Genomic DNA, 24,276 nt, shown 5'->3' with positions numbered 1-24,276 from the left:
CTTCCTGGAAACTAAACAGGCGGACCTAAGTGTGCTATTTTTGAATTGCCTTACGTGTACCTATTTATTTTTTAGGGCCAGCACTTTATGTATACAACAATGCAGTTTTTACCCTTGAGGACTGGCATGGTATACAGGAAATAGCAAGAAGCAAGAAAAAGGATGATCCCCTGAAAGTTGGAAGATTTGGAATTGGGTTCAATTCAGTATATCATATAACAGGTACTGTGTGTAGCTCCTTAAAAAATAAAAATATTAACATTAAGATTTGTTTAATCTCATATACACATCAACATAAGGATGCTGGCAGGGTGTTCTCTGGGTGAAGTCCTTGACATTGGAATGCACTTCATCCACCCATGCTCCATCAGAGCCCATGTTTTTTAAATCTTCTAGGCATGCTATAAAGTCCATATTTTTTCCAGGCTTTTAGGGGGAGTGTTGGCTGAGAACTGGAGGGGTTTATTTTATTATTGACACTATATTTTGCTGGTGATATTAAGGGGGGTGAACAATCCTCAATGTTGTATTATTTGAATTGTGCATTTTTAGTTTATATAACTGATGCCCAGAGCATAGGATGGATGTTTAACAGACATCTATAAATTTAAATAAGATACAATAAGCGAAGACTGAAGCTTTGTGCAGTTTGATTTTTGTCCTGTATGTATTTTAGGGAAATGTGAAATAGAGATAAAGAACAATGCTAATTTTGTCTCATACCAAAAAAGTACTTTTCCATCGTATAACCATCACATGCAATTTACTATTTAACAGGAGGATGTTCGCATTGTATAAAGTAAAAAATGCCCTAGTATACTGCTAATGAGTCATAATGTGCTCCTCTTCCACAAGCTGGTAGCACTTAACTATGGGCATCTTTTTTTCATTTGGATCTTTTATTACTGTAGAGTGCTTCCTAAATTCTGTAGGATTGTTTTACCATTTCATTTGATAGTCCTTTCTTTTATTCATATATGTGCATTGAATTAGTACGTTCTGTGTAGAAACCTGGATACAGATTTCTGCCTTCTCTTAAAAATTCATATATTTTTTGACTTGCACCCCTAAAATGTTGCAATTCAGTACATTTATTTGTATTCTGTTGTGGTTATGCCACATGGAAAGATTAGCAGTTATTCATTCTGTAGGATTACATATCAATATAATACCGGATTATTATAATATGAAGCTGGAATGGCAAAAGAAAGGCAAGTATAGACAACTGGTGTTTGATATCTAGACAGTATTTCGTTTCTGAGACTAGCGTTTCAAATCTTTGATCAAATAAAGTTTTGCCCTATGTCATTTGTCTCTGTTATGCCTTCCATAAACGGATCCTGTCATTGTAAGATATTTTTATATAGTATTGTCTTTACTAGAGTTTGAATAGTTGTCCATTAGTAGGATTGGCTTTTTGATAAATAAAGGCAATTTATAATCTTAAAATGATAATTTAATTGATTGTAATGGCTAAAGCTATTTAAGGTATGAATAATTTAGAATATTTCGGGGTTATTCATATTTGTTGGATTTCACTTGTGCAGATGTCCCTAGTATCTTCAGTGGTGACCAGATTGGAATGTTGGATCCCCATCAAACACTTTTTGGACCCCATGAATCAGGCCAGTGTTGGAATCTAAAAGATGACAGCAAAGAAATTATTGAATTTACAGACCAGTTTGCACCATTCATTGGTGTATTTGGTAGCACTAAGGAAACCTTCAAGAATGGAAACTTTCCTGGTACATTTTTTCGTTTCCCTCTTCGCCTACAGCCTTCACAACTGAGTAGCAATCTGTACAACAAACAAAAAGTTCTGGAACTGTTTGAATCCTTTCGAGCAGATGCAGATACAGTGCTGCTGTTCCTGAAAAGTGTGCAAGATGTTTCCTTACATGTTAGGGAGGCTGATGGAATTGAGAGACTGGTTTTTAGAGTAACTGCTAGTGAGAATAAGGCCTTGAAACATGAACGACCCAATTCCATCAAGATTCTAGGAACTGCAATAAGTCAATATTGTAAAGGGATTCCAAGCAACAGTGTGACATGTGTGACATATCACGTAAATATAGTCTTAGAAGATCAGAGTGTGAAGGATGCACAAAAAACATCTTGGTTAGTATGTAATAGTGTGGGAGGTCGAGGAATATGCAGTGAACTAGATTGTTTGGCTGATGACTTGAAGTTTGTCCCTACTATTGGAATAGCCATGTCTTTATCAAGTAATGGGGAAGAGAAAGGAGCTGTAGCAGAGTTTTCAGGAAGAGCATTTTGTTTTCTTCCTTTACCTCCTGGTGAGGAAAGCAAGACTGGTCTCCCAGTTCATGTTAGTGGTTTCTTTGGTCTGACTGACAATAGGAGGAGTATCAAATGGCGAGAGCTGGATCAGTGGCGAGATCCAGCAGCTTTATGGAATGACCTCCTTGTAGTGAATGTTGTCCCAAAAGCATATGCCACTCTTATTTTGGAGGCTATCAAGCGAATAGAGACTGAAAAAAACTCAGATTTTCCTTTGACAGCTGAAAGAATTTATAGACTATGGCCTGAAAAGAACAAAATCAGGGTACACTGGAAACCAATCATAGAACCTCTGTTTAAAGAGTTGCTCCAGAATGCAGTTATTTATTCTGCTAGTAGTGACTGGAAAAAGGTGGAGCAAGTGTGCTTCTCAGACATGGATGACAGCTTGGAATACACACAAACTGTCCTTAACTACCTCCAGAGCTCAGGGAACCAGATTGCTACGGTACCAGCAAATATTGCTAGTGCAGTTCATCTTACTGTATCTAGCTCTAAAACTGTGAAAAAAGTGACTCCTGCTGTAGTGCGGCAGGTGTTGAGGAAATCTGGACATACTGGCCCTGCTAATGAAAAGCTTCATCTCTTGGAATTTGTGCTTACTGATGGAGTCTACAGTGAACTTATTGGATTGGAGCTTCTGCCATTACAAAACGGAAATTTTATTCCGTTTTCCTCATCTGTGTCAGATCAAGATGTAGTTTACATAACCTCAGAAGATTACCCAAGGTATATTTAACATTTTATATATATTTTGTTGGAACACAGTTTAAATATTTTTAAGTACTACAAACTGTCACCTGCTTTTGAGGAGTGCATTTAGAATAAGCGTACCACAGTTTTTAACATAATAAAATAATGCATAAAAGGAACTCAAGATTAAATTTTATATACTTCTGTATTTGAAAGATTTGAAGATTAGTTGCTGTCAGAATTTATAATGAATTATCAAATCTCATTATAAAATATACACCAAGTAGCTTTTCTCAAACTAGCTTTCTTCTGGGAAACAGAAATAAGAGAAGACTGAGGATATGCATTCTAGAGGAGCAGCAGTTCAAGGGATCTGTTAGTGGCCTGGCTAAGGCTTTATTAAAATGAAAGCTTTAGATGGCACTAGTCTTTTCCTATCTCCCTTAGCTGTTACTGTGAGATAGTTTTAAATTAGATACAGGGATGGTTAGTTTTACAAAAAATACAAGCTTTTAAAAAAAATGTATTGCACAGTCTGTTTAGTGGCTCCATATACTGGAGGCAGTGACTAGCTGTGATGGTACTGCACTTCAGATCATAATATACTGCCTTGCTTCTCTGAATACACAGAAAGAATAGGAGTACTTGTGGCACCTTAGAGACTAACAAATTTATTTGAGCATAAGCTTTCGTGGGCTACAGCCAACTTCATCGGATGCATAGACTGGAACATACAGCAAGAAGATATTTATACATACAGAGAACATGAAACGGTGGAAGTAGCCATACTAACTGTAAGAGGCCAGTCAATTGAGATGAGCTACCATCAGCAGGAGAAAAAAAAACTTTTGAAGTGATAATCAAGATGACTCATAGAAGGTGTGAGGATACTTAACATGGGGAAATAGATTCAGTTAGTGTAATGGCCCAACCACCTTCTATTGGTCATCTTGATTATCACTTCAAACTTTTTTTTTTCCTCCTGCTGATGATAGCTCATCTCAATTGATTGGCCTCTTACAGTTGGTATGGCCTCTTCCACCTTTTCATGTTCTCTGCTGTATGCAAAAGAATAAATGGACAGAAATCAATCACCAAGAATTGTAACATTCAAAAATGTAGGAGAGCACTTCAATATCCCTGGACACTCAATAACAGACTTAGAAGTGTCAACAAAAAAACTTCAGAAACAGACTTCAACGAGAAACTGCAGAAATGGAATTAGTTTGCAAATTGGACACCATCAAATTAGGCCTGAATAAAGACTGGGAGTAGATAGATCATTACAAAAAGTAATTTTCTCTCTGCTGATATTCACACCTTCTTGTCAACGGTTGGAATGGCTGACACCCATCTCGATTGCACTGGCCACATTAACATTACAAAAGTAATTTTCCCTCTCTTGATATTCAACCCTTCTTGTCAACTGTTGTGAATAGGCCACTTCCACCTTAATTGAATTGACCTCGTTAGCACTGACCCCCCCCCAACTTGGTAAGGCAACTCCCATCTTTTCGTGTGCTGTGTGTGTGTGTATGTATATATATATATATACATAATTATATATAAAATATATAATATAAAAAACATAATATATATAAAATCTTCCTACGGTATAAGCTTATGCCCAAATAAATTTGTTAGTCTCTAAGGTGCCACAAGTACTCCTCATTGTTTATACTATAGTTAGTAGTTCTGCAATTTCATATTCCTTCAGAACCTTTGGTGAATACCATCTGGTGACTTACTACTGTTACATTTATCAGTGTGTTCTAAAACTTCTTCTGTTGATGTGTTAGGGTGGGACAGTACTTTGGATTTGTTGCCCCCCACAAATTAGCTCTGATGTGGACTTAACCCTTGTGAGAGACCCTTTTAATTTTTGTCTAACAAGCATTCTCATTTTTGTGTAACAAGCATTCTCATTTTTGTGTAGCTGCCCTTTTTAAAGTTAAATGTTACTGTGGTGGGTTTTTTTTGTATTGCCTTCCCTACAGAGACATTAAATTTAATTACATTCTGGTCACTATTATCAAGCAGTTCAGCTATAGTTACCTCTTGGACAGATCCTATGCCCTGCTAAGGACTAAATCAAGAATTAGCTCTCTCTTTGTGGGTTCCAGAACTAACTGCTTGAAGAAGCACTTGTATATGGCATCTAGAAATTTTATCTCTGCATGATGCCTTGAAGTGACATTTACCTAGTCAGTATGAGGCTAGCTGAAGTCACTCATGATTATTGCTCTTTCTGCTTTTGTAGCCTCTCTGACCTCCCTTTGCATTTTACAATCACTGTCATCTGGTCAGGTGGTCAGCAGTATGTTCCTATTGCTTTACTCCTTTTATTTAAGCATGGAATTTCTATTTATAGAGATTATATGATACAATTTGTTTCATTCAAGATTTTACCTTATTTGACTCTGTAGTTTCTCCAAAATATAATGCCAGTCCCTCAGCAGCACAGGCTACTCTGTCATTCCTACAGATTTTATATCCTGGTATTATCATGTTCCACTGATTATCTATGAAGTTTCTGTGATGACTGTTATAGCAGTGTCCTCAATTTAATGCTAGGCACTTTTGTTCACCAATTTTAGTATTTTGACTTTTAGCATTTGTATATAACTACTTGTAAATTTTGTCAATATTCAGTTGCTTGCTTTCACATGTTATATTTAAATTGGACTCTGTTACATTTTACTATTCCTCACTGCCTCCTGTCTGCACTTTACCAACTTCTTGCCTATCCTTTTTACTAATATACAGAGTTCCCCCTTCAATAAATTGATGCCTGAGGGATGTATATGCCTGAACCTTGTGTTCCTCCACACCTGTTGTCTTTTCTCCAGCCCTTAATTTAAAAATTCCTCTACAACTTTTAAAATGGTACATGCCAGTAGTCTGGTTCCATTTTGGTTAAGGTGGTGTCCATTCCTCCTGTATAGGCCACTGCTTCCCCCCAAAGGTTCCCCAGTTCCTAATAAACCTAAATCCTTCTTCCCTTCACTATTATTTCACCCACATACTGGCTCCTTGTGTGGAACTGGAAGCCTTTCAGAGAATGCTGCCATGGAGGTCATGGACTTTAATCTCTTACTTACCAGCCTAAATTTGGCCTCCAGAACTTCTCTGTTACCTTTCTCTAAATCACTGGTACCTACATGTATCATGACCACTGGTTCTTCCCCAGCAGTGCCTGTAAGGTAATGTAGGGTAACTTGAAGTGTTGTGGCTTGTGACATGAAAATTGACTGTCTGAAGCATAAAATCTATTCATCCAACCTTTACCATGGTTATTGGTGGTTTACAATTATTTGTTGCTGGTGATTTCAGAGCCAGGAAGAGCACAGCCTGACTTTCAGGTCCCAGATGATGTTTTCAGTGCTAGCACTTACATACCCTACATCTTTATACTCTGATATTAGTTCACTGAGAGACATAGAACCCTAGAAAGCTATTTTAAAAGTCTCTTTCTAGAATATAACTACATTTAAATCAGTCTTAATGTCTTCAAGTTGTAAACCTGGTATCTTTAACAAGAATGCTCTTAAACCGCCTGTCAAAAGTACAGAGTAGTTAGAGGTTAATTTTCTTAGGATTCTCTGTTGCTATATACATATTTTGGTTTTATTAAGAAAATACTGCAGAAAGAAAACTTTTCAAAATATATAGGCAAGTACATATATAATTAGTGTGTGTGTGTGTGTGTGTGTGTGTGTGTATATATATAGTATTTAAAACTATAGAACAACAACATAAATGACTTGGATAAGGATACTAAGATCAATACTTCTTTGTTTTCAATGGCATGCTAGGTCCCTCTTCCCAGGCCTTGAAGAAAGATTACTTTCTGATGACCTGAAGCCTCAAGTTCTAACTGCTTTGAAGGAAGCTGCCAAAAGCCGAGGTAATATTCAGATTTTTTTGTGTTCTCATCCTTACAAAGAAAACAGATTGATAATAATAAGATTAAGAAGAAATTGTGTGGTTTGCTTTGAATAAGAACCATTGTTTTGTTAATCTAATTAGGAATTAGGACAGTTCAAGGAGGCTGATTAAAACCCACAATTAAAAGAAATAGGTCTGTTAAGCGATTAAAAAATTGAATTGCGATTAATCACACTGTTAAACAATAATAGAATACCATTGATTTAAATATTCTGGATGTTTTCTACATTTTCAAATATATTGATTTCAATTACAACACAGAATACAAAATATACAGTGCTCACTTTATATTTATTTTTGATTAGGGGTATTTGCAGTGTAAAAAAAAAAGAAATAGTATTTTTTCAATTCACCTAATACAAGTACTGTAATGCAATCTCTTTATCATGAAAGTTGAACTTACAAGTGTAGAATTATGTACAAAAAAAAGTGCATTAAAGAATAAAACAATGTAAAATTTTAGAGCCTGCAAGTCCACTCAGTTCTACTTCTTGTTCAGCCAATCACTCAGACAAACAAGTTTGTTTACATTTGCAGGAGATAATGCTTCCCCCTTCTTGTTTACAGTATCACCTGAAATTGAAAACAGGCGTTCTCATGGCACTTTTGTAGCCGGCGTCGCAGGATATTTACATACCAGATGTGCTAAAAATTCACATGTCCCTTCATGCTTCCAGAAGACATGCCTCTGTGCTGATGACAGGTTCTGCTCGATAACAATCCAAAGCAGTGCAGACTGAGGCATGTTCATTTTCATTATCTGAGTCAGATGCCACCAGCAGAAGGTTAATTTTCTTTTTTGGTGGTTCGAGTTCTGTAGTGTCTGCTTTAGAGTGTTGTTCTTTTAAGACTTCTGAAAACAAGCTTCACAACTCGTCCCTCTCAGATTTTGGAAGGCACTTTAGATTTTTAAACCTTGGGTGGAGTGCTGTAACTATCTTTAACAATCTCACATTGGTACCTTCTTTGCGTTTTGTGAAATCTGCAGTGAAAGTGTTCTTACAATGAACAACATGTGCTGGGTCATCATCCGAGACTGCTGTAACAGGAAATATATAGCAGAATGCAGGTAAAACAGAGCACAGGACATACAATTCTGCCCCAAGGAGTTCAGTCAGAAATGTAATTAACATTTATTTTTGTAATAAGCATCATCAGCATGGAAGCATATCCTCTGGAATGGTGGCTGAAGCATGAAGGGGCGTACAAATGTTTAGCATATCTGGCACGTAAATACCTTGCAATGCCAGCTACAAAAGTGCCATGCAAATACCTGTTCTCACTTTCTGGTGACATTGTAAATAAGAAGAGGGCAGCACTATCTCCTTTAAATGAAAACAAACTTATTGTCTTAGCAATTGGCTGAACAGGAAGTAGGAATGGGTAGATTTATAGGCCCTGAAGTTTTACATTGTTTTGGTTTTGAGTGCCGTCATGTAACAAAAAAAAAATCTACATTTGTAAGTTTCACTTTCATGACAAAGAGATTGCATTACAATACTTGTAAGAGGTGAACTGAAAAATACTATTTATTTTGTTTATCATTGTTAACAGTGCAAATATTTGTAAGCAAAAATAATATACACTTATTTCAGTTACAACACAGAATACAATATATATGAAAACTTAGAAAAACATCCAAAATATTTAATAAATGTCAACTGGTATTCTATTATTTAACAGTGCAATTAAAACTGCAATTGCGATTAAATTTTAAAATCACAATTATTTTTTTTTAATTAGTCGCGTGAGTTAAGTGTGATTAATCGACAGCCCTAAAAAGAACATTATTTTTAAGGCTAAACTGGGCATGCAAAATCTGCTAAGCTTCTCATACAAAAATAGATACAATTTGCAATCTGAATGCAAAATAACACAGGTGATACTCAAAAACTGGCAAAAAGGAAGGGGAAGAGAAGAGGCATGAAGATTTACAGTCAGGTAGCACATGGTTACTCAGTAAAGCACACACACATCCTGAAGTATCTATAATCATTTTAAATACCCCCCAAGGACATTATAGCCATTGACTGTCATATTCTTTTTCGAGTGATTGCTCATGTCAGTTCCAAGTAGGTGTGTGCATGCTGCGTGCACAGTCATTGGAAGATTTTTCCCCTAGAGGTACTCATCAGGTTGGTTGTGGAGCCCCCTGGAGTGGCGTTCTTATGGCGTTGTGTATAGGTCTCTGCCAAACTACTGCCTCTTCAGTTCCTCCTTACCGCCAGTGATGGTCGTTGGAGCTACTTTGTTCTCTTGTTTTGGGCAAGCGCTTCTCTTAGCGAATGTTTATTCTTGTATTGTGTTTAGTTCTATGTAGTATAGGTTTTCTAGTGTTCTAATTAGTTAGTTCATAGACTAAGTTTCTGTTGGGGATTATCTCCCTCCCCTTTTTTCCCACTCCCCTCCAGGGACCAGGGGCACGCCTTGGTCTCAAGGCTTCAAACCTTGTGGGTCCTGTAAGAAGCTTATGCCTAGGGGATATCCTCACTACTTTTTCTTAAAGTGCTTGTGGGAAGCCCACCAGACCGACAAGTGCAAGACCTGCAGGAACTTCCGCCAAGGATTAAGAAGAAGAGAGACTTAAGACCTAAGCTTCTCCTTATGGAGTTGGCTTTCGGTCCCCAGCCCGGCTCAGACTGTGTTGGGGTCCAAGCCCAGCACTTCAGTGCACCAGCCCCAGTGAGGGAAGCTGTGGCACCAGCAAAGGACTCAGGGTCCAGAGACACACGTACCACCACTCTCTGGCACAGAAGACAAGTTTGGTGACCTCTCAGCACTGATCTCACTTGCCGGTGCCACATAAGAAGCAGAGAAGAGCCGAAAGGGGGCACTTGCCGACAGTCTGAGCAGTGGAGCGCAGAGGTGCCCGTGGAGTGCGTCCCATGTTGGGACACTCAACTCCTGCTCAGGAACAGCTGGTACTGTCCAGTCCGGCTGCCCAGGTGGAACTGTTGAGTCTGGTTCTGTTGGACTCCCCAGGACGGGAGAGCCAAATGGTGGAGTTGGACAAGCTGTCCACTTCTGACATGTCAAGGCCGCCAAGGACCTCATAGAGATAGCAACCCAGCACCAGCAGCACCAGCACTGCACAGGGGGACTGGACTTTCCAAGGGCAAACTGGCCATGTTGCGGCACCAGTCGCACTCGGCACCAATTGCCGGCACTGTCCCACACAGTGCAGCTGTGGAGTCTGAGATCAGACTCGTCCTCAGAGTCGGAGCTGGAATCATACGTTTCCAGATGTAGCTGGACCAGTCTCGTCACTCCAGGAAAAATGAGACACGACAACTCCTGATGATGCCATGACCACCGCATTGGCAGGCGCCTGCTCAGTGGCCGTCCTGGACCCCACGGATGTATCATCAAGCCCAGGGGCCAAACTTTAGATTCCTTTTGGTTGCCTCAGAGAGACGGGGGTCTCCATCTGCCTCCATGATGAGGCAACCTCCAAGGGCCTTGGAGCCCAGCACCCAGACCAGCACTGAAGTCGGCACTGACGCCAGTGTTGAGGCTGGCATTGACCCTGGCACTGAGTTTGCATCCGGCACCACATCTGCCACTCTACAGGAAGTTCCAGCACTGGATGACCTCCATGAGTTGGAGGGTCAGGTCATAATGGCTTCTTCATCCTCCTCCCCAGACTAGTCAGTAGCAGGCTCTGCCTGTTTACCGGCTTTGAGCAATAGAGCCCATCAGGAGCTGCTCAGAAGAGTAGACCAAATCTGGGCTTGCAAGCAGAGGAGGTGTCAGAAGAAATGGACCCTGTGGGTGACATTCTGATGCCAGAAGGTCCTTCCAGGGTGGCCTTGCCATTGATCAAGACCATCCACAATACTGCCAAGACTCTCAGGCAAACTCCTACTTCCCTTCCCCCTACGGCTAAAGGAGTGGAAAGGAACTACTTCGTACTCTCCAAGGGGTACGAGTACCTTTTTAACCACCCTCAGTCAGGCACGCTGGTTGTGGATATGGCCAATGCCAAGGAAAGGCAGGGTCACCAGGGCTCCACACCAAAGTCTAAAGAGGCAAAGAAGCTGGAGCTCTTCGGCTGTAAGATCTATTCCACCAGGTGGTCCCAGCTTCGAATTGCCAATCAGCAGGCAGTCCTTAGCCGCTGTAATTTTAACTGTTGGAACTCCCTGTCCAAGTTTAAAGAGCTCCTCCCATCTGACTCCTGGTCTGACTTTGGGGCTGACCCAGAGCAGGAAAGACCATTGCAAGGACTTTCTTGCAGGCTGCATTAGAGTCGGCGGACTTGGTCACCACACAATGTCCATGGCCATTGTCCTACAGCACAACTCATGGCTGCAAGTCTTGGGTCTCCCTCCGGAGGTCCAACAGACTATACAGGACTTGCCATTTGATGGCTCGGGTCTCTTCACAGAACAGACAGACTCTAGGCTCCATAGTCTTATGTACTCTAGAGTGACCTTAAAGTCCTTGAGGCTTCATATGCCAGCCCTGCAAAGGAAACATTTTAAGCCTCAGCCCCCGCCTCACTTCTACTTCTCTCAGCCGAGGCAAGACTACAACAGGAGATGGGGTAGAAGTAATAGAGGAAGAAGGCCTCCACAATTCCCCTCCACTCAGGGCCAAGGCTCAGTGAGACAGTCACCGGCTCCCAAGAAAAACTTTTGAAGGTGTGCCTGGGGGCAATGCACCAGTCCATATCCTGGATCCTTACCCTCCTTTTGTGAACCATCTGTCCCATTTCTACTGTGCTTTGCCTCAAATATCCTCAGACTGATGGGTTTTGAGCATGGTAGAATTGGGATATCTCTCCAATTTTGTACCCTCCCACCCACCTTTCCTGTCCCCCTTCAAGGACCCTTCTCATGAGCAGCTTCTAGTGCAGGAGATGCAAACGCTCCTACAACTCAGAATGCTGGAAGAGATACCTATGGAGTTCAGGGGCAGGGGATTCTATTCCCATTATTTCCTAATCCCCAAGGCCAAAGGTGGACTTCGGCCTATTTTATACCTGCAAAACCTCAACAGATTCAGGAAGAAGTTGAAGTTTCACGTGGTCTCCTTGGCCTCCATTAGTCCCTCTCTGGATCCGGAGGACTGGTACACCACCCTTGACTTGAAGCAAACCTTCCACTTGCACCAATTATCTGGCAAAATGGAAGAGATTTTCTATTTCGTCCCTCCAGAAAGGTACTCCTCCATTGCGTCCTCAATTCCCTGTATCCTGGACTACTTACTTCATTTGAAACAAATGAGGCTGGCAGTCTCATCAATAAAGGTGCACCTGGCGGCAGTGTCGGCTTTGCAGCCCGGCTCAACAGGCCACTCAGTGTTTGCTAACCTTATGGTTGCCGTTTCCACAAGGGGTTGGACACATTGTTCCCCAAGTAAAGCAGCCAATCCCTCCATGGGATCTTAACCTGGTGCCCTCAAGGCTCATGGGCCCTCCCTTTGAGCCCCTTGCAACGTGCTCGGTGCTCTACCTTTCTTGGAAAGTGACTATAACATCAGAACCTATTGGCTATAACATCAGCCGGGGCGGGGCCAGGGTCTGAGATCAAGGCTCTGATGTCCGAGCCCCCTTATACTGTGTTTTATAAGGACAAGGTACAATTGCAGCTACACCCAGCTTTCCTCCTGAAGGTAGTTTTGCAATTTCACACGAATCAGGATATCTTTCTGCCAGTATTCTACTCTAAGCCACACACCGATGACAGGGAACACATGCTCCATTCCCTGGATGTCAGAAGAGCATTAGCCTTTTACATCAAGCGAACAAAGCCGTTCAGGAAGTTGACACAGCTCTTCATCTCTATTGCTGAAAGAATCAAGGGTCTCGCTCTTTGGTCCCAGAGAGTCTCTTCTTGGATCATGACATTTATCAGAACATGCTATGACCTAGCAAAGATTCTGGCCCCAGCATTGACAGAGCACTCCACAAAAATGCATGCTTCATCTGCAGCCTTCCTGTCGCAGGTCCCTTTCAGGACATCTTCAGGTCTGCGATGTGGTTGTCCATCCACACATTTACCTTGCACTATGTCATCACACAACAGGCTAGAGACGATGCCACATTTGGTGGAGCTGTGCTACAGTCTGCAACTTGGTGAACTCCAACCCCTACTCCGGGGGACTGCTTGGGAGTCACCTACTAGGAATTGACATGAGCAGTCACTCAAAGAAGAAAAACGGTTACCTACCTTTTGTAACTGTTGTTCTTCGGGATGAGTTGTTCATGTCCATTCCAAGACCCACCCACCTCCCCTCTGTCAGAGTACCTGACAAGAAGGAACTGAAGCGGTGGCGGGTCAGCAGGGACTATATACATCACCATAAGGGTGCTACTCCAGGGGGCGCCACAGCCAACCCAATGGATACCGCTAAGGAAAAAACCTTCCGATAATCATGAACATGGCACACACACACCTACTTGGAAAGGACATTAGCAACATATCTCAAAGAACAACAGTTATGAAAGGTAGGTAACTGTTTTTTCCTCACTCTAATTAATGTGTTTGAATGTGTGTGCAAGTGCATATGTAAACAATCAATAACAGTACCAGCCTTTTGGTTATAGTGGACATGCCAGGCCTCGCATTCTGTGAGATATTAGATTAATAGATTTTTAAGTCGAGAAAAGACTAGCTTAGATTAGCTATTCTGATATCCTGCATAACAGAGGCCAATAATTTTCACCAAGTGATTCCTGTGTCGAGTTCATAAGTTATGGTTAAGCTACAGTGTATCTTTTGATTTAAAGACTTCAAGTGACAGAGAATCAACCAGGTCCCTAGATAATTTGTTCCAGTGGTTAATTAACCTTACTGTTAAAATTTTGTGCCTTATTTCTAGACTGATTTCATGTGGCTTCAGGTTCCAGCTATTGGATCTTCTTATGCCTTTATCTGCTAAATTAAAGAGCCCTATACCATCAGAAATCTTCTCCCTAGGTAGGAACTTATAGGTTGATCAAGTCAGCTCTTAACCTTCTCTTTGTGGGAGAAAAACGAGTCCTCGCTCTGAGGTTGGTTGCAGCATGTTAGAGACAGTTTATTCTCAAGCAATATTGCAAGGAGGAGAGTGCACAATGGCAGGTCTCCCAAAAGATAAACAGTTCGGGCAAGCATTTATACCTTTTGTTACATACAGTAATGATCACCAACTGCAGTTTGTTTATACATATTCCTTCCTAATATCTTACTTTTTTCAGCAGTTCTTGCTATAGTCTGTGTTCCATTCTTATCTAACACAAGGTCAAAACAACCTCTCTTACAGTTCTTTTCCACTCACCCAGTGTTCCACTCCCTTTAGAACTGTAGGCCAGTGGTTTGTTCATTCACCCAGGATATGGAAGACCTGGATTTTAATTCCCTCTCTACTTGATGTGGAGAAGGGATTTGAACTTGAGTCTCCTTCCTTTCAGGAAAATACCCTAACCACTAGGCTATGAGAGATTCTAGGGTGGGTCTCTCTCTCTTCTGTTGAAGCTGTTCCACTGTGTGTAAATAATCAGTCACTGGAGCAGGAAGACTGGAATCTAGGCTTCACACATCCCAGATAACTAAGTGTCCAACAATTCTAATTCTCTTTCTGGATGAGTATTTAATTATTATACATGGTGGAACACCTTCAACAGGAGAGACTGAGAGAGACCTGCCCAGCAGGTCCTGCCTCAGCAAACGGGGGGCTAGACTAGATGACCTATTGAGATCCTGTCTGGCCCTACATTTCTGTGATTCTATATACCAAAGTCTAGTGGTGGGAAGTGGGAGAAGCAAGTTCAAATCCCTTGTTCACATCAGGAAGAGAGGGGAACTGAACCTAGGTCTCCCAGGTCCTGGATGAGTGCTGTAGCTGTTGAGCTAAAGATTATAAGGGAAGCTAAATTTTTTTTTCTGGATGACTGTTCAGAGAATTCATGTAAAATTCATTAATTGTTTCAAGTCAACTCAAACTGTATTTTTCAGTGAATAAGCTATTTGTGAAAAAATTTCACCTGGCTCTACTCTTCTGAATCCTTTCCAATGAATCAACTTTTTTTTAAGGTGTGGACACCAGAATTGGACCTAGTATTCTAGTAATGATCACAGCAATTTGCTGTCTTTGATATTCTTCATCTGTCTCTTCTCCTTGACATCTTCTATTCTTTTATCTTCCTTGACTCTGGATTCTCTTGTTTTTTCTCTAATCTCTTTGGTCGACTTTTCACCATTTCCTTTGGTAGCTCTTCCTTCTCCTCTCTCCCCCTGAGTTGAAGTCCTCCAGGAGTCTATCCTTGGGTGACCTGCACCACTTGCATGGGTTTAATGATCACGTCTCTGTTAATATTTTCAAATGTAGCAGAAATAGATGAGATTTACAAACAGGTGACAAAATGATTAACAGCTTGGCAAAATTTCCATATGAGGAGAGACTGGAAAGGTTGGGACTGTTTAGTTCACAGAGGAAATAAGTATGAGAGAATTATTAATAAGATAGTTATACAAAGTAATGTGTATATTACAGAGAAGGTAAATCAAGTGCTCTTATTTACTCTTTCTCATAATACAAGAGCCAAAGGACAGCCAATGATAATGAAAGCCTGGAAATGTAAGATTGATATAAGGAAATATTTCTTTATATAACACGTTTAGCTCATGGAAGCTGTTGCTACTAGATTTCATTAAAACCAAGAGTTTGGTGTGAGGTAGGCAGATATGACTACTAGTTATTCTGCTAAGACATGCTTGTTTTACTTTTGCCTCATCCTCTAACTTTACCAACAAATCCTGTTTCAGCTATTAGTTGTGTTCTATTGTAACCCTGATTGTAAATTCTTTGGAGCAATGACTATTTTTAAATAAATATTTGTACTGTCTTGATTGGTATTCTAAGGTGCTACACTAATATAAATAATAATTGGTAAGATTTGAGAAGAATTAAATATTTTGTATGGATGAGAACAGCCACAGTTACATCAGACGGTTAAAAAACTTTGAAGTAGAGAAGAGGGGAGGTGGCCACAGGAGGCCCCCAGTTCCAAACCTCCCAGGAAGTCTGGGGGAAGGACCCAGGGTAGGACTCCCACAATCATGGTTACCTCCATGGGAGTTAAGAATGAAGAGCTGAAGTGATAGTCAAAGGGAAACAGCCTTCATTCTGTTCCCCAAGTCTTTCCACAAGGCTGGTGAGAAAAGCGGGAATAGCACCCAGAGGGCCCTCCCCCTCTCCTCTACCCCACTATCCAACCACAACACTCCAAATTTAGTATCTAATTTAATTTTCCCTTGATCTCCAAATTTCAGGCTGAAGAACCCCCATCCCTCAATACAGTCCCATTACTGGCAGATGCACATTTTAGTGTTGTTTTTTTTTAAAGCAAATTTGCTAGGACTGAAAAGGAGATGATACATTTTAGATGAGTAAACATCTAAATGAGGATCAGTGGCAATATTTTAACATATGCTTATTGCTACAAGTATAATCACAGATTTACAGGTGCAGAGACAAAAATCCATGGGCTGCATGAGGACACTTCGTATAATAGTTCACCTAATTTTGTAATGCTATCAAATCTATATATCTCCAGATGTTTTGTCCTGATTATTGAATTTACAGTTTTTTGCAATATGGAAATTATTTGCATCATTGTCGTTTTTGGCTCTTTCTGTGATGCATTTATAGAAGTACATATGCCATCATCTTTTACACCTTTGATTCTTATATTCACCAGGCCACCAGATATTTGGCATTTCTCCTTTCTAGTGTTTCATCCTACTTGTATTGCTTCAGAGAAAACACGTGAACATTCTTGTACATGAATATGATGGATAGACTTCTTCTGTAGAACCTTAAATCTGTTAGATCATTCTTCTGAACTCCAGAGTGGCCCATGTTGCTCTTCATGACTCTTTTGCTGTAAATTACTTTTCTTTCTAAGGCATTTACAAGGTCATAATGTACACATGATACTTTAAGCCCTGTTCATTTCTCGTTTGGCTGGTTCTAAAATCCCAAGTGCCAAGAATTTCCCCCCACGTGACTATGCAAACATACAAGAAACATATTCTTACATCTTCTTTCTAAAGATGGGGGTGGGTTCCACCACTGGTGTTGCACAAAAAGATCCAAATCCATTTTCACTCTATAAAGCATATTCTTTTATTGTAAGAGGCTGATAGTTACTTTTATATTTAGCATGATCATGTGTAAATCACAAGCATTTTGAATGTTTTCTGAAAAATGGATTTGATTATATTCTAGCCCAGCAGCTTCTCTGGGGATTTTCAGGTAGGATTACTGATTGAATATTTTGTTGGATTGAAGTGTGGCATTTGTGTGGCTTTGATGATTAAATGTTCTCTCTGCCTCAGCTTCCATATAAACAGAAACTGGATAACTTACATAGTTAAGCCTAATACTTCAGAAGATGATAGTGTTGGGACTCATCGTATAGAAAACATAATATTTTAATGAATTTATATTCATTAATTGATGCCAAATTGTTTAAATAAACCAGTGCATCCCGTGAGAATTTTCAGAATTTCTGAATGGTGTCAAACTTTTATTTTATAAAATTGGCAAAATAATTTGAAATGTCAATATCTGAGCTACATGTTTAAGGTGTGAGGACTGTACATTCTAGGAGCTGCATGCAATTAAAGAATTAATTGGAAGTAGCTATCAGCTGGCATACTTTAATCATTAATCAACAGCATGAATATTTGTTTTTTATATTAACTTTTTATGTTCAACAAATATTTAAGAGCTTGCACTTAAATAATAGGATTTTAGTTTCAATTTTAGGAGAATTTCCCCCTCCCTGCCCATCTGCCTTAAATTTCTGTCCCTTCTGCTAGTGCTGCTGCCTCTCTCAATACTGAAGCACCAAGGGGGGTGGGGGGAGTAGCTTTTGACAGCCTGAAGGAGGGAAAACTTACTGCTTCCAAAAATGTTTTTGTTAGCCACTTCCAAACTATGAGACAAGTAGTTGGTGGTGGTAGTATCTCTTTCCCTCTCACCCTCCATGTTGAGACTTTGAAAGGAGGTGGAAGGAAGTGAGATTTTAAACTTTTGCTGATCACGTTGATAGCTCCTCTGCGGAGTCATATTCTCCTCTGAGATTATGGGAGATGGCTGAAAAGTAGGCAGTCTTGCAATGGCACACAGAATTTAAAGACTCATATTATCATACATGTATGTACAATTTATATTCTCATCATATTCAGTTCTACATAACTGTTGTAACAGCTTCATGCTTATCAGCAAAGACAATTCTATAGCAACAGACTTAATTTACCTGTACCTATGGGCATTTCAAAGATAGACGAAGGGATTCTGCTAGCCCATATACTATTATGTATGATTGTATGTATTCTTCATGTTGTAATTAGTAACACATATCTACATGTCTACACTGTGAAATTAGGTCAAATTTATAGAAGCTGATTTTTAGGAAATGATTTTATACAGTCAATTGCATGTGTCCCCACTGAGCGCATTAAGTTGGCGGAGTGCATCCACAGTACTGTGGCTAGCGTCGAATTTCAGATCGTTGCACTGTGGGTAGCTATCCCACAGTTCCTACAGTCTCCACTGCCCATTGGAATTCTGGTTGAGCTCCCAATGCCTGATGGGGCAAAAACATTGTCACGGGTGGTTTGGGGTTCATGTCGTCAGTCACTCCTCCCTCCATGAAAGCAACGGCAGACAATCATTTCACGCCTTTTTTCCATGCAGACGCCATACCATGGCAAGCGTGCAACCCACTCAGCTCAGCTTACCAACACCACTGTTGTGTCCTGGGTGCTGCTGTCAGCAGACGGTGCAACAGGACTGCTAACTGTCGTCATACACTGCTTCCACTGCAACTCTGCACTGCTGCTCTTGTCTCAATAGTGAATTTCTCCACGTTGTCTGTCATATGCTCCCAGGAACATGTGTTCTTCCTCGGGAAATGTGCATGGTGCTAACCGTCGTCCTCCACTGCTTCCACTGCTTCCACTGCTCTCTTGCTCTTGTCTTGATAGTGAATTTCTCCATGTTGTTTGTCATAGGCTCCTGGGTACATGTGTTCTTACTTGGGAAATGTGCGCAGTGCTAACAGTAGTCCTCCACCGCTTCCGCTGCAACTCTGTTCTCCTGGTGCCATGAATCCACCTTGCAGGTCCTCTCGTCAATCTGTATAAATATCTATTCTTGTGGCATCTGTCGTCATCCACCACTTCCTTCTCTCCTGCAAACGCCATATCATGGCAAGCATGGTGCCCAACACTGCTGCTGTTGTGAGCATTGTAAACACCTCGCACATTATCCTGCAGTATGTGCAGAACCTGCAAAAGCAGGCGAGGAGGCAACAACAGTGCGATCATGAAAGTGATGAGGACATGGACACAGACTTCTCTCAAAGCACAGGCCTTGGCAATTTGGACATCATAGTGCTAAAGGGAAAGGTTCCTGCCATGGAACGCTGGTTCTAGGCCCGGGAAACAAGCACAGACAGGTGGGAATGCATAGCGTTGCAGGTCTGGGATGATTCCCAGTGGCTGTGAAACTTTCATATGCGTAAGGGCACTTTAATGGAATGTTGCCCTGAAGCACAAGAATGCCAAGATGAGAGCAACCCTCACAGTTGAGAAGCGAGTGGCGATAGCCCTCTGGAAGCTTGCAACACCATACAGCTACCAGTCAGTCGGGAATCAGTTTGGAGTGGCTAAATCTACTGTGGGGGCTGCTGTGATCCAAGTAGCCAATGCAATCACTGAGCTGCTCCTATCAAGGGTAGTGACTCTGGGAAATGTGCAGATCATAGTGGATGGCTTTGCTGCAATGGGATTCCCTAACTGTGGTGGGGTGATAGACAGAACACATATGCCGATCTTGGGACTGGACCATCTTGCCAGTACGTAAAGTGCAAGGGATACTTTTCAATGGTGCTGCAAGCACTGGTGGATCACAAGGGACATTTCACCGACATCAACGTGGGATGGCCGGGAAAGGTGCATGACGCTCGCATCTTCAGGAACTCTGGTCTGTTTGAACAGCTTCAGGAAGGAAGTTACTTCCCAGACCAGAAAATTACCATTGAGGATGTTGAAATGCCTATAGTTATCCTTGGGGACCAAGCCTACCCCTTAATGCCATGGGTCATGAAGTCATACACAGGCACCCTGGACAGTAGTAAGGAGCAGTTCAACTATAGGCCGAGTAAGTGCAGAATGGTGTAGAATGTGCATTTGGATGTTTAAAAGCTCGCTTGCACAGTTTACTGACTCGGTTGGAACTCAGTGAAACCGATATTCCCATTGTTATTGCTTGCTGTGTGCGCCACAATATCTGAGAGAGTAAAGAAGAGACGTTTACGGCAGGGTGGGAGGTTGAGGCAAATCGCCTGGCAGCCGATTATGTGTAGCCAGACATCAGGGCGATTAGAAGAGCACAGCTTGGTGCCCTGCACATCAGAGAAGCTTTGAAAACCAGTTTCATGACTGGCCAGACTACGGTATGACAGTTCTGTTTGTTTCTCTTTCATGAAAAGCTGCCCCATTGGTTGACTCTACTTCCCTGTAAGCAAACCGACCTCCCCCTTTCGATCACTGCTTTCAGAGGAAATAAAGTCATTATTGTTTCAAAATTATGCATTCTTTATTAATTCATCACACAAATAGGGGCAAAACTAGCAAGGTAACCAGGGAGGGGTGGGGAAGCACCAGGTGAGGTGGTGGATGAGGGGAGGAGGGAAGGAGAAGGCCACACTACAGTTCAAAACTTATTGAATGCCAGCCTTCTTTTGCTTGGTCAATCCTCTGGGTGGAGTGGCTGGATGCCCATAGCCTCCCCCCCCTGTGTTCTTGGGCGTCTGGGTGAGGAGGATATGGAACTTGGGGAGGAGGGCAGGTGGTTATACAGGGGCAGCCTGTGCTCCTGCTGCCTTTCCTGCAGCTCCACCAGATGCCTGAGCTTGTCAGTTTGCTCCCTCATTAGCCTCAGCATTGCATCCTGCCTCCTCTCAGCATGTTCCTCCTCCGCTCATTGCATTCATTTAATGCTTTCCTGGACTCAATCTCTGGAAAAATCATGGAGCAGGTCCTCAAGGAATCAATTCTGAAGCACTTAGAGGAGGGGAAAGTGATCAGGAACAGTCAGCATGGATTCACCAAGGGCAAGTCATGCCTGACTAACCTAATTGCCTTCTATGAGGAGATAACTGGGTCTGTGGATGAGAGGAAAGCAGTGGATGTGTTATTCCTTGACTTTAGCAAAGCTTTTGGTACAGTTTCTCACAGTATTCTTGCCAGCAAGTTAAAGTAGTATGGGCTGGATGAATGGACTGTAAGGTGGATAGAAAGCTGGCTAGATCGTCAGGCTCAATGGGTAGTGATCAATGGCTCCATGTCTAGCTGGCAGCCAGTTTCAAGCGGAGTACCCCAAGGGTCGGTCCTGGGGCTGGTTTTGTTCAATATCTTTATTAATGATCTGGAGGATGGCGTGGACTGCACTCTTAGCAAGTTTTCAGATGACCCTAAACTTGGAGGAGTGGTAGATACGCTGGAGGGTAGGGATAGGATACAGACGGACCTAGACAAATTAGAGGACTGGGCCAAAAGAAATCTGATGAGGTTGGTTCAACAAGGACAAGTGCAGAGTCCTGCACTTAGGATGGAAGAATCCCATTCACTGTTACAGACTAGGGACCGAATGGCTAGGAAGCAGTTCTGCAGAAAAGGACCTAGGGGTTACAGTGGATGAGAAGCTGGATATGAGTCAACAGTGTGCCCTTGTTGCCAAGAAGCTAACAGCATTTTGGGCTGTATAAGTAGGGGCATTGCCAGCAGATTGAGGGACGTGATCATTCCCCTCTATTTGATATTGGTGAGGCCTCATCTGGAGTACTGTGTCCAGTTTTGGGCCCCACACTACAAGAAGGATGTGGAAAAATTGGAAAGAGTCCAGTGGAGGGCAACAAAAATGATTAGGGGACTGGAGCACATGACTTATGAGGAGAGGCTGAGGGAACTGGGATTGTTTAGTCTGCAGGAGAGGAAAATGAGGGAGGATTTGGTAGCTTCTTTCAGCTACCTGAAAGGGGGTTCCAAAGAGGATGGATCTAGACTGTTCTCAGTGGTACCTGGTGACAGAACAAGGAGTAATGGTCTCAAGTTGTAGTGGGGGAAGTATAGGTTGGAGATTAGGAAAAACTTTCACTCGGAGAGTGATGAAGCACTGGAATGGGTTACTGAGGGAGGTGATGGAATGTCCTTCCTTAAAGGTTTTTAAGGTCAGGCTTGACAAAGCCCTGGCTGGGATGATTTAGTTGGGAATTGGTCCTGCTTTGAGCTAGATGATCTCCTGAGGTCCCTTCCAACCCTGATATTCTATGAACTCGGCCATTTTTTGCCTCCACGCATTCTGCTGATCTCTTTCAGTGCAGGAGGACTGCATGAGCTCTGAGAACATCTCGTTGCAAGTGTGTTTTTTTTGCCTTCTAGTCTGCACTAGTCTCTGGGACGGAGATGATAGAGGGAGCGCAGAAACATTTTCAACCGCGGGCGGAAAAAAGGGGAGAGTAGTATTTTAAAAGATACATTTTAGAGAACAAAGGGAAAACTTTCAAGCGATCCACATTACATAGCATGTGTTTTTGGTACAAGGTCGCATTTTGCTTCTTATATTGAATGCCTGCCGGTTTGGTGTGAGAAATTGCACATTCTTGGCTGTGCAACAGAATTCGGCTTGCAGGCAGCCATAGTAAGGCAAAAGGTTTCGGCTTCTTCAACCTTCATAACATGTGGGAACGGTTTCAAACAGCAGCACCCTCCTTTCCCATACCAAGCAAAGTCCATTGGGTTGGCCATTTAAAAGGAGGGTCTGCAGTTTTAGGGTGAACGTGCAGCACAATCCAACCCCCTCCCCAATTCTCTGGGATGATCGCTTCACACACCCTCCCATCCACCGCGTGGCTAGTATCAGGGAAGATCCCTGTCAGCCAAATATGAACAACTCAGCATGAACAGGCCTCCCCCCACCGCATGGCTAACAGCGAGGATGATTTCTTTTCAGCCAAAGGCAAACAGCCCAGCAGGAACCAGCACCTCTGAATGTTCCCTTAAACAAATTTCCCATATTTCAACCAGGTGACCATGAATGATATCACTCTCCTGAGGCTAACACAATGATAAAGAACAGATGTTGCTTGAATGCCACCAAAGCCTGGGCCCATTCACTGCATTGTTTTGTTCTGCAATGATTCCAGACTACCTGCTACTGGCTTGGCGTGGTAAAGTGTCCTATCATGGAGGGCGGAATAAGGCTGGCCTTCTCAGAAACCTTCTGCAAAGGCTTTTAGAGTACCTCCAGGAGAGCTTCATGGAGATGTCCCTGGAGGATTTCCGCTCCATCCCCAGACACGTTAACAGACTTTTCCCGTAACTATACTAGACGTGAATGCATCCCAAGTCTTCAGGGCAAATTAATCATTAAACACGCTTGCTTTTAAACCCTGTATTATATTTACAAAGGTACACTCACCAGAGGTGCCTTCTCTGGCTTCATGGTCCAGGAGTCCACCTTCAGAGGTTTGGGAGGGTACTGGCTTTAGGGTGATGAACAATGCCTGGCTGCCAGGGAGAAGGGATTCTCCACTCCCCTACTGTGCAATATCCTCAACCTCCTCCTCCTCATCTTCCTCATCCACAAAATCCTCATCCCTGTTGCGTGAGACTATCCCCTTACAGGTGTCCACAGACAGTGTTGGGGTAGTGGTAGGCCCCCCCCCCCTAGAATTGCATGCGGCTCATCATAGAAGCGGCATGTATAGGGCTCTGACCCAGAGTGAATGTTTGCATCCTTTGGTTTTTGGTAGGCTTGCCTCAGCTCCTTAACTTCCATGCAGCACTGCTGTGTGTCCCTGTTGTAGCCTCTGTCCATCATGCTCTTGGAGATTTTGGCAAATACGTTGGCATTTTGTCTTTTGGAACAGAGTTCTGGATGCACAGATTCTTCTCCCCATACAGCAATCAGATCCAGTACCTCCTGTTTGGTCCATGCTGGAGCTCTTTTCGATTCTGGGACTCCTTGGTCACCTATGCTGATGAGCTCTGCATGGTCACCTGTGTTGATCAGCTCACCATGATGGTCAAACAGATAATGAAATTCAAAAGTTCCTGGGGCTTTTCTTGTCTACCTGGCTAGTGCATCTGAGTTGAGAGTGCTGTCCAGAGCGGTCACAATGGAGCACTCTGGGATAGCTCCCGGAGGCCAATACAGTCGAATTGCGTCCACATTACCCCAAATTCTACCCAGCGAGGTCAATTTTAGCACTAAACCCCTCCCTGGAGAGGAGTACAGAAATTGATGTTAAGAGCCAATTAGGTTGACAAAACA

General features: G+C 42.2%; 1 protein-coding gene across 10 annotated transcripts in view; it reads left to right on the top strand.

Annotated features, from left to right (window-relative positions):
- Positions 1 to 24,276, top strand: part of SACS (sacsin molecular chaperone) — a 132,017-nt gene that overhangs the window by 82,316 nt on the left and 25,425 nt on the right. For 9 of the 10 annotated variants that reach the window (XM_030562065.1, XM_030562085.1, XM_030562034.1 and 6 more), the window contains 4 exons: positions 76 to 222; positions 1,548 to 3,030; positions 6,810 to 6,901; positions 17,158 to 17,184. In XM_030562065.1, the coding sequence (XP_030417925.1) occupies positions 76 to 222; positions 1,548 to 3,030; positions 6,810 to 6,901; positions 17,158 to 17,184 (1,749 nt within the window). The remainder of the gene's footprint in view (positions 1 to 75; positions 223 to 1,547; positions 3,031 to 6,809; positions 6,902 to 17,157; positions 17,185 to 24,276) is intronic. The other variant, XM_030562115.1, reaches the window with a different exon arrangement.

Source organism: Gopherus evgoodei, chromosome 1 (genome assembly GCF_007399415.2).
Source record: "Gopherus evgoodei ecotype Sinaloan lineage chromosome 1, rGopEvg1_v1.p, whole genome shotgun sequence".
Taxonomy (NCBI): domain Eukaryota; kingdom Metazoa; phylum Chordata; order Testudines; family Testudinidae; genus Gopherus; species Gopherus evgoodei.
The sequence above is the reverse complement of the archived record's forward strand: the minus strand, read 5'-3'. Positions and strand labels throughout refer to the sequence as shown.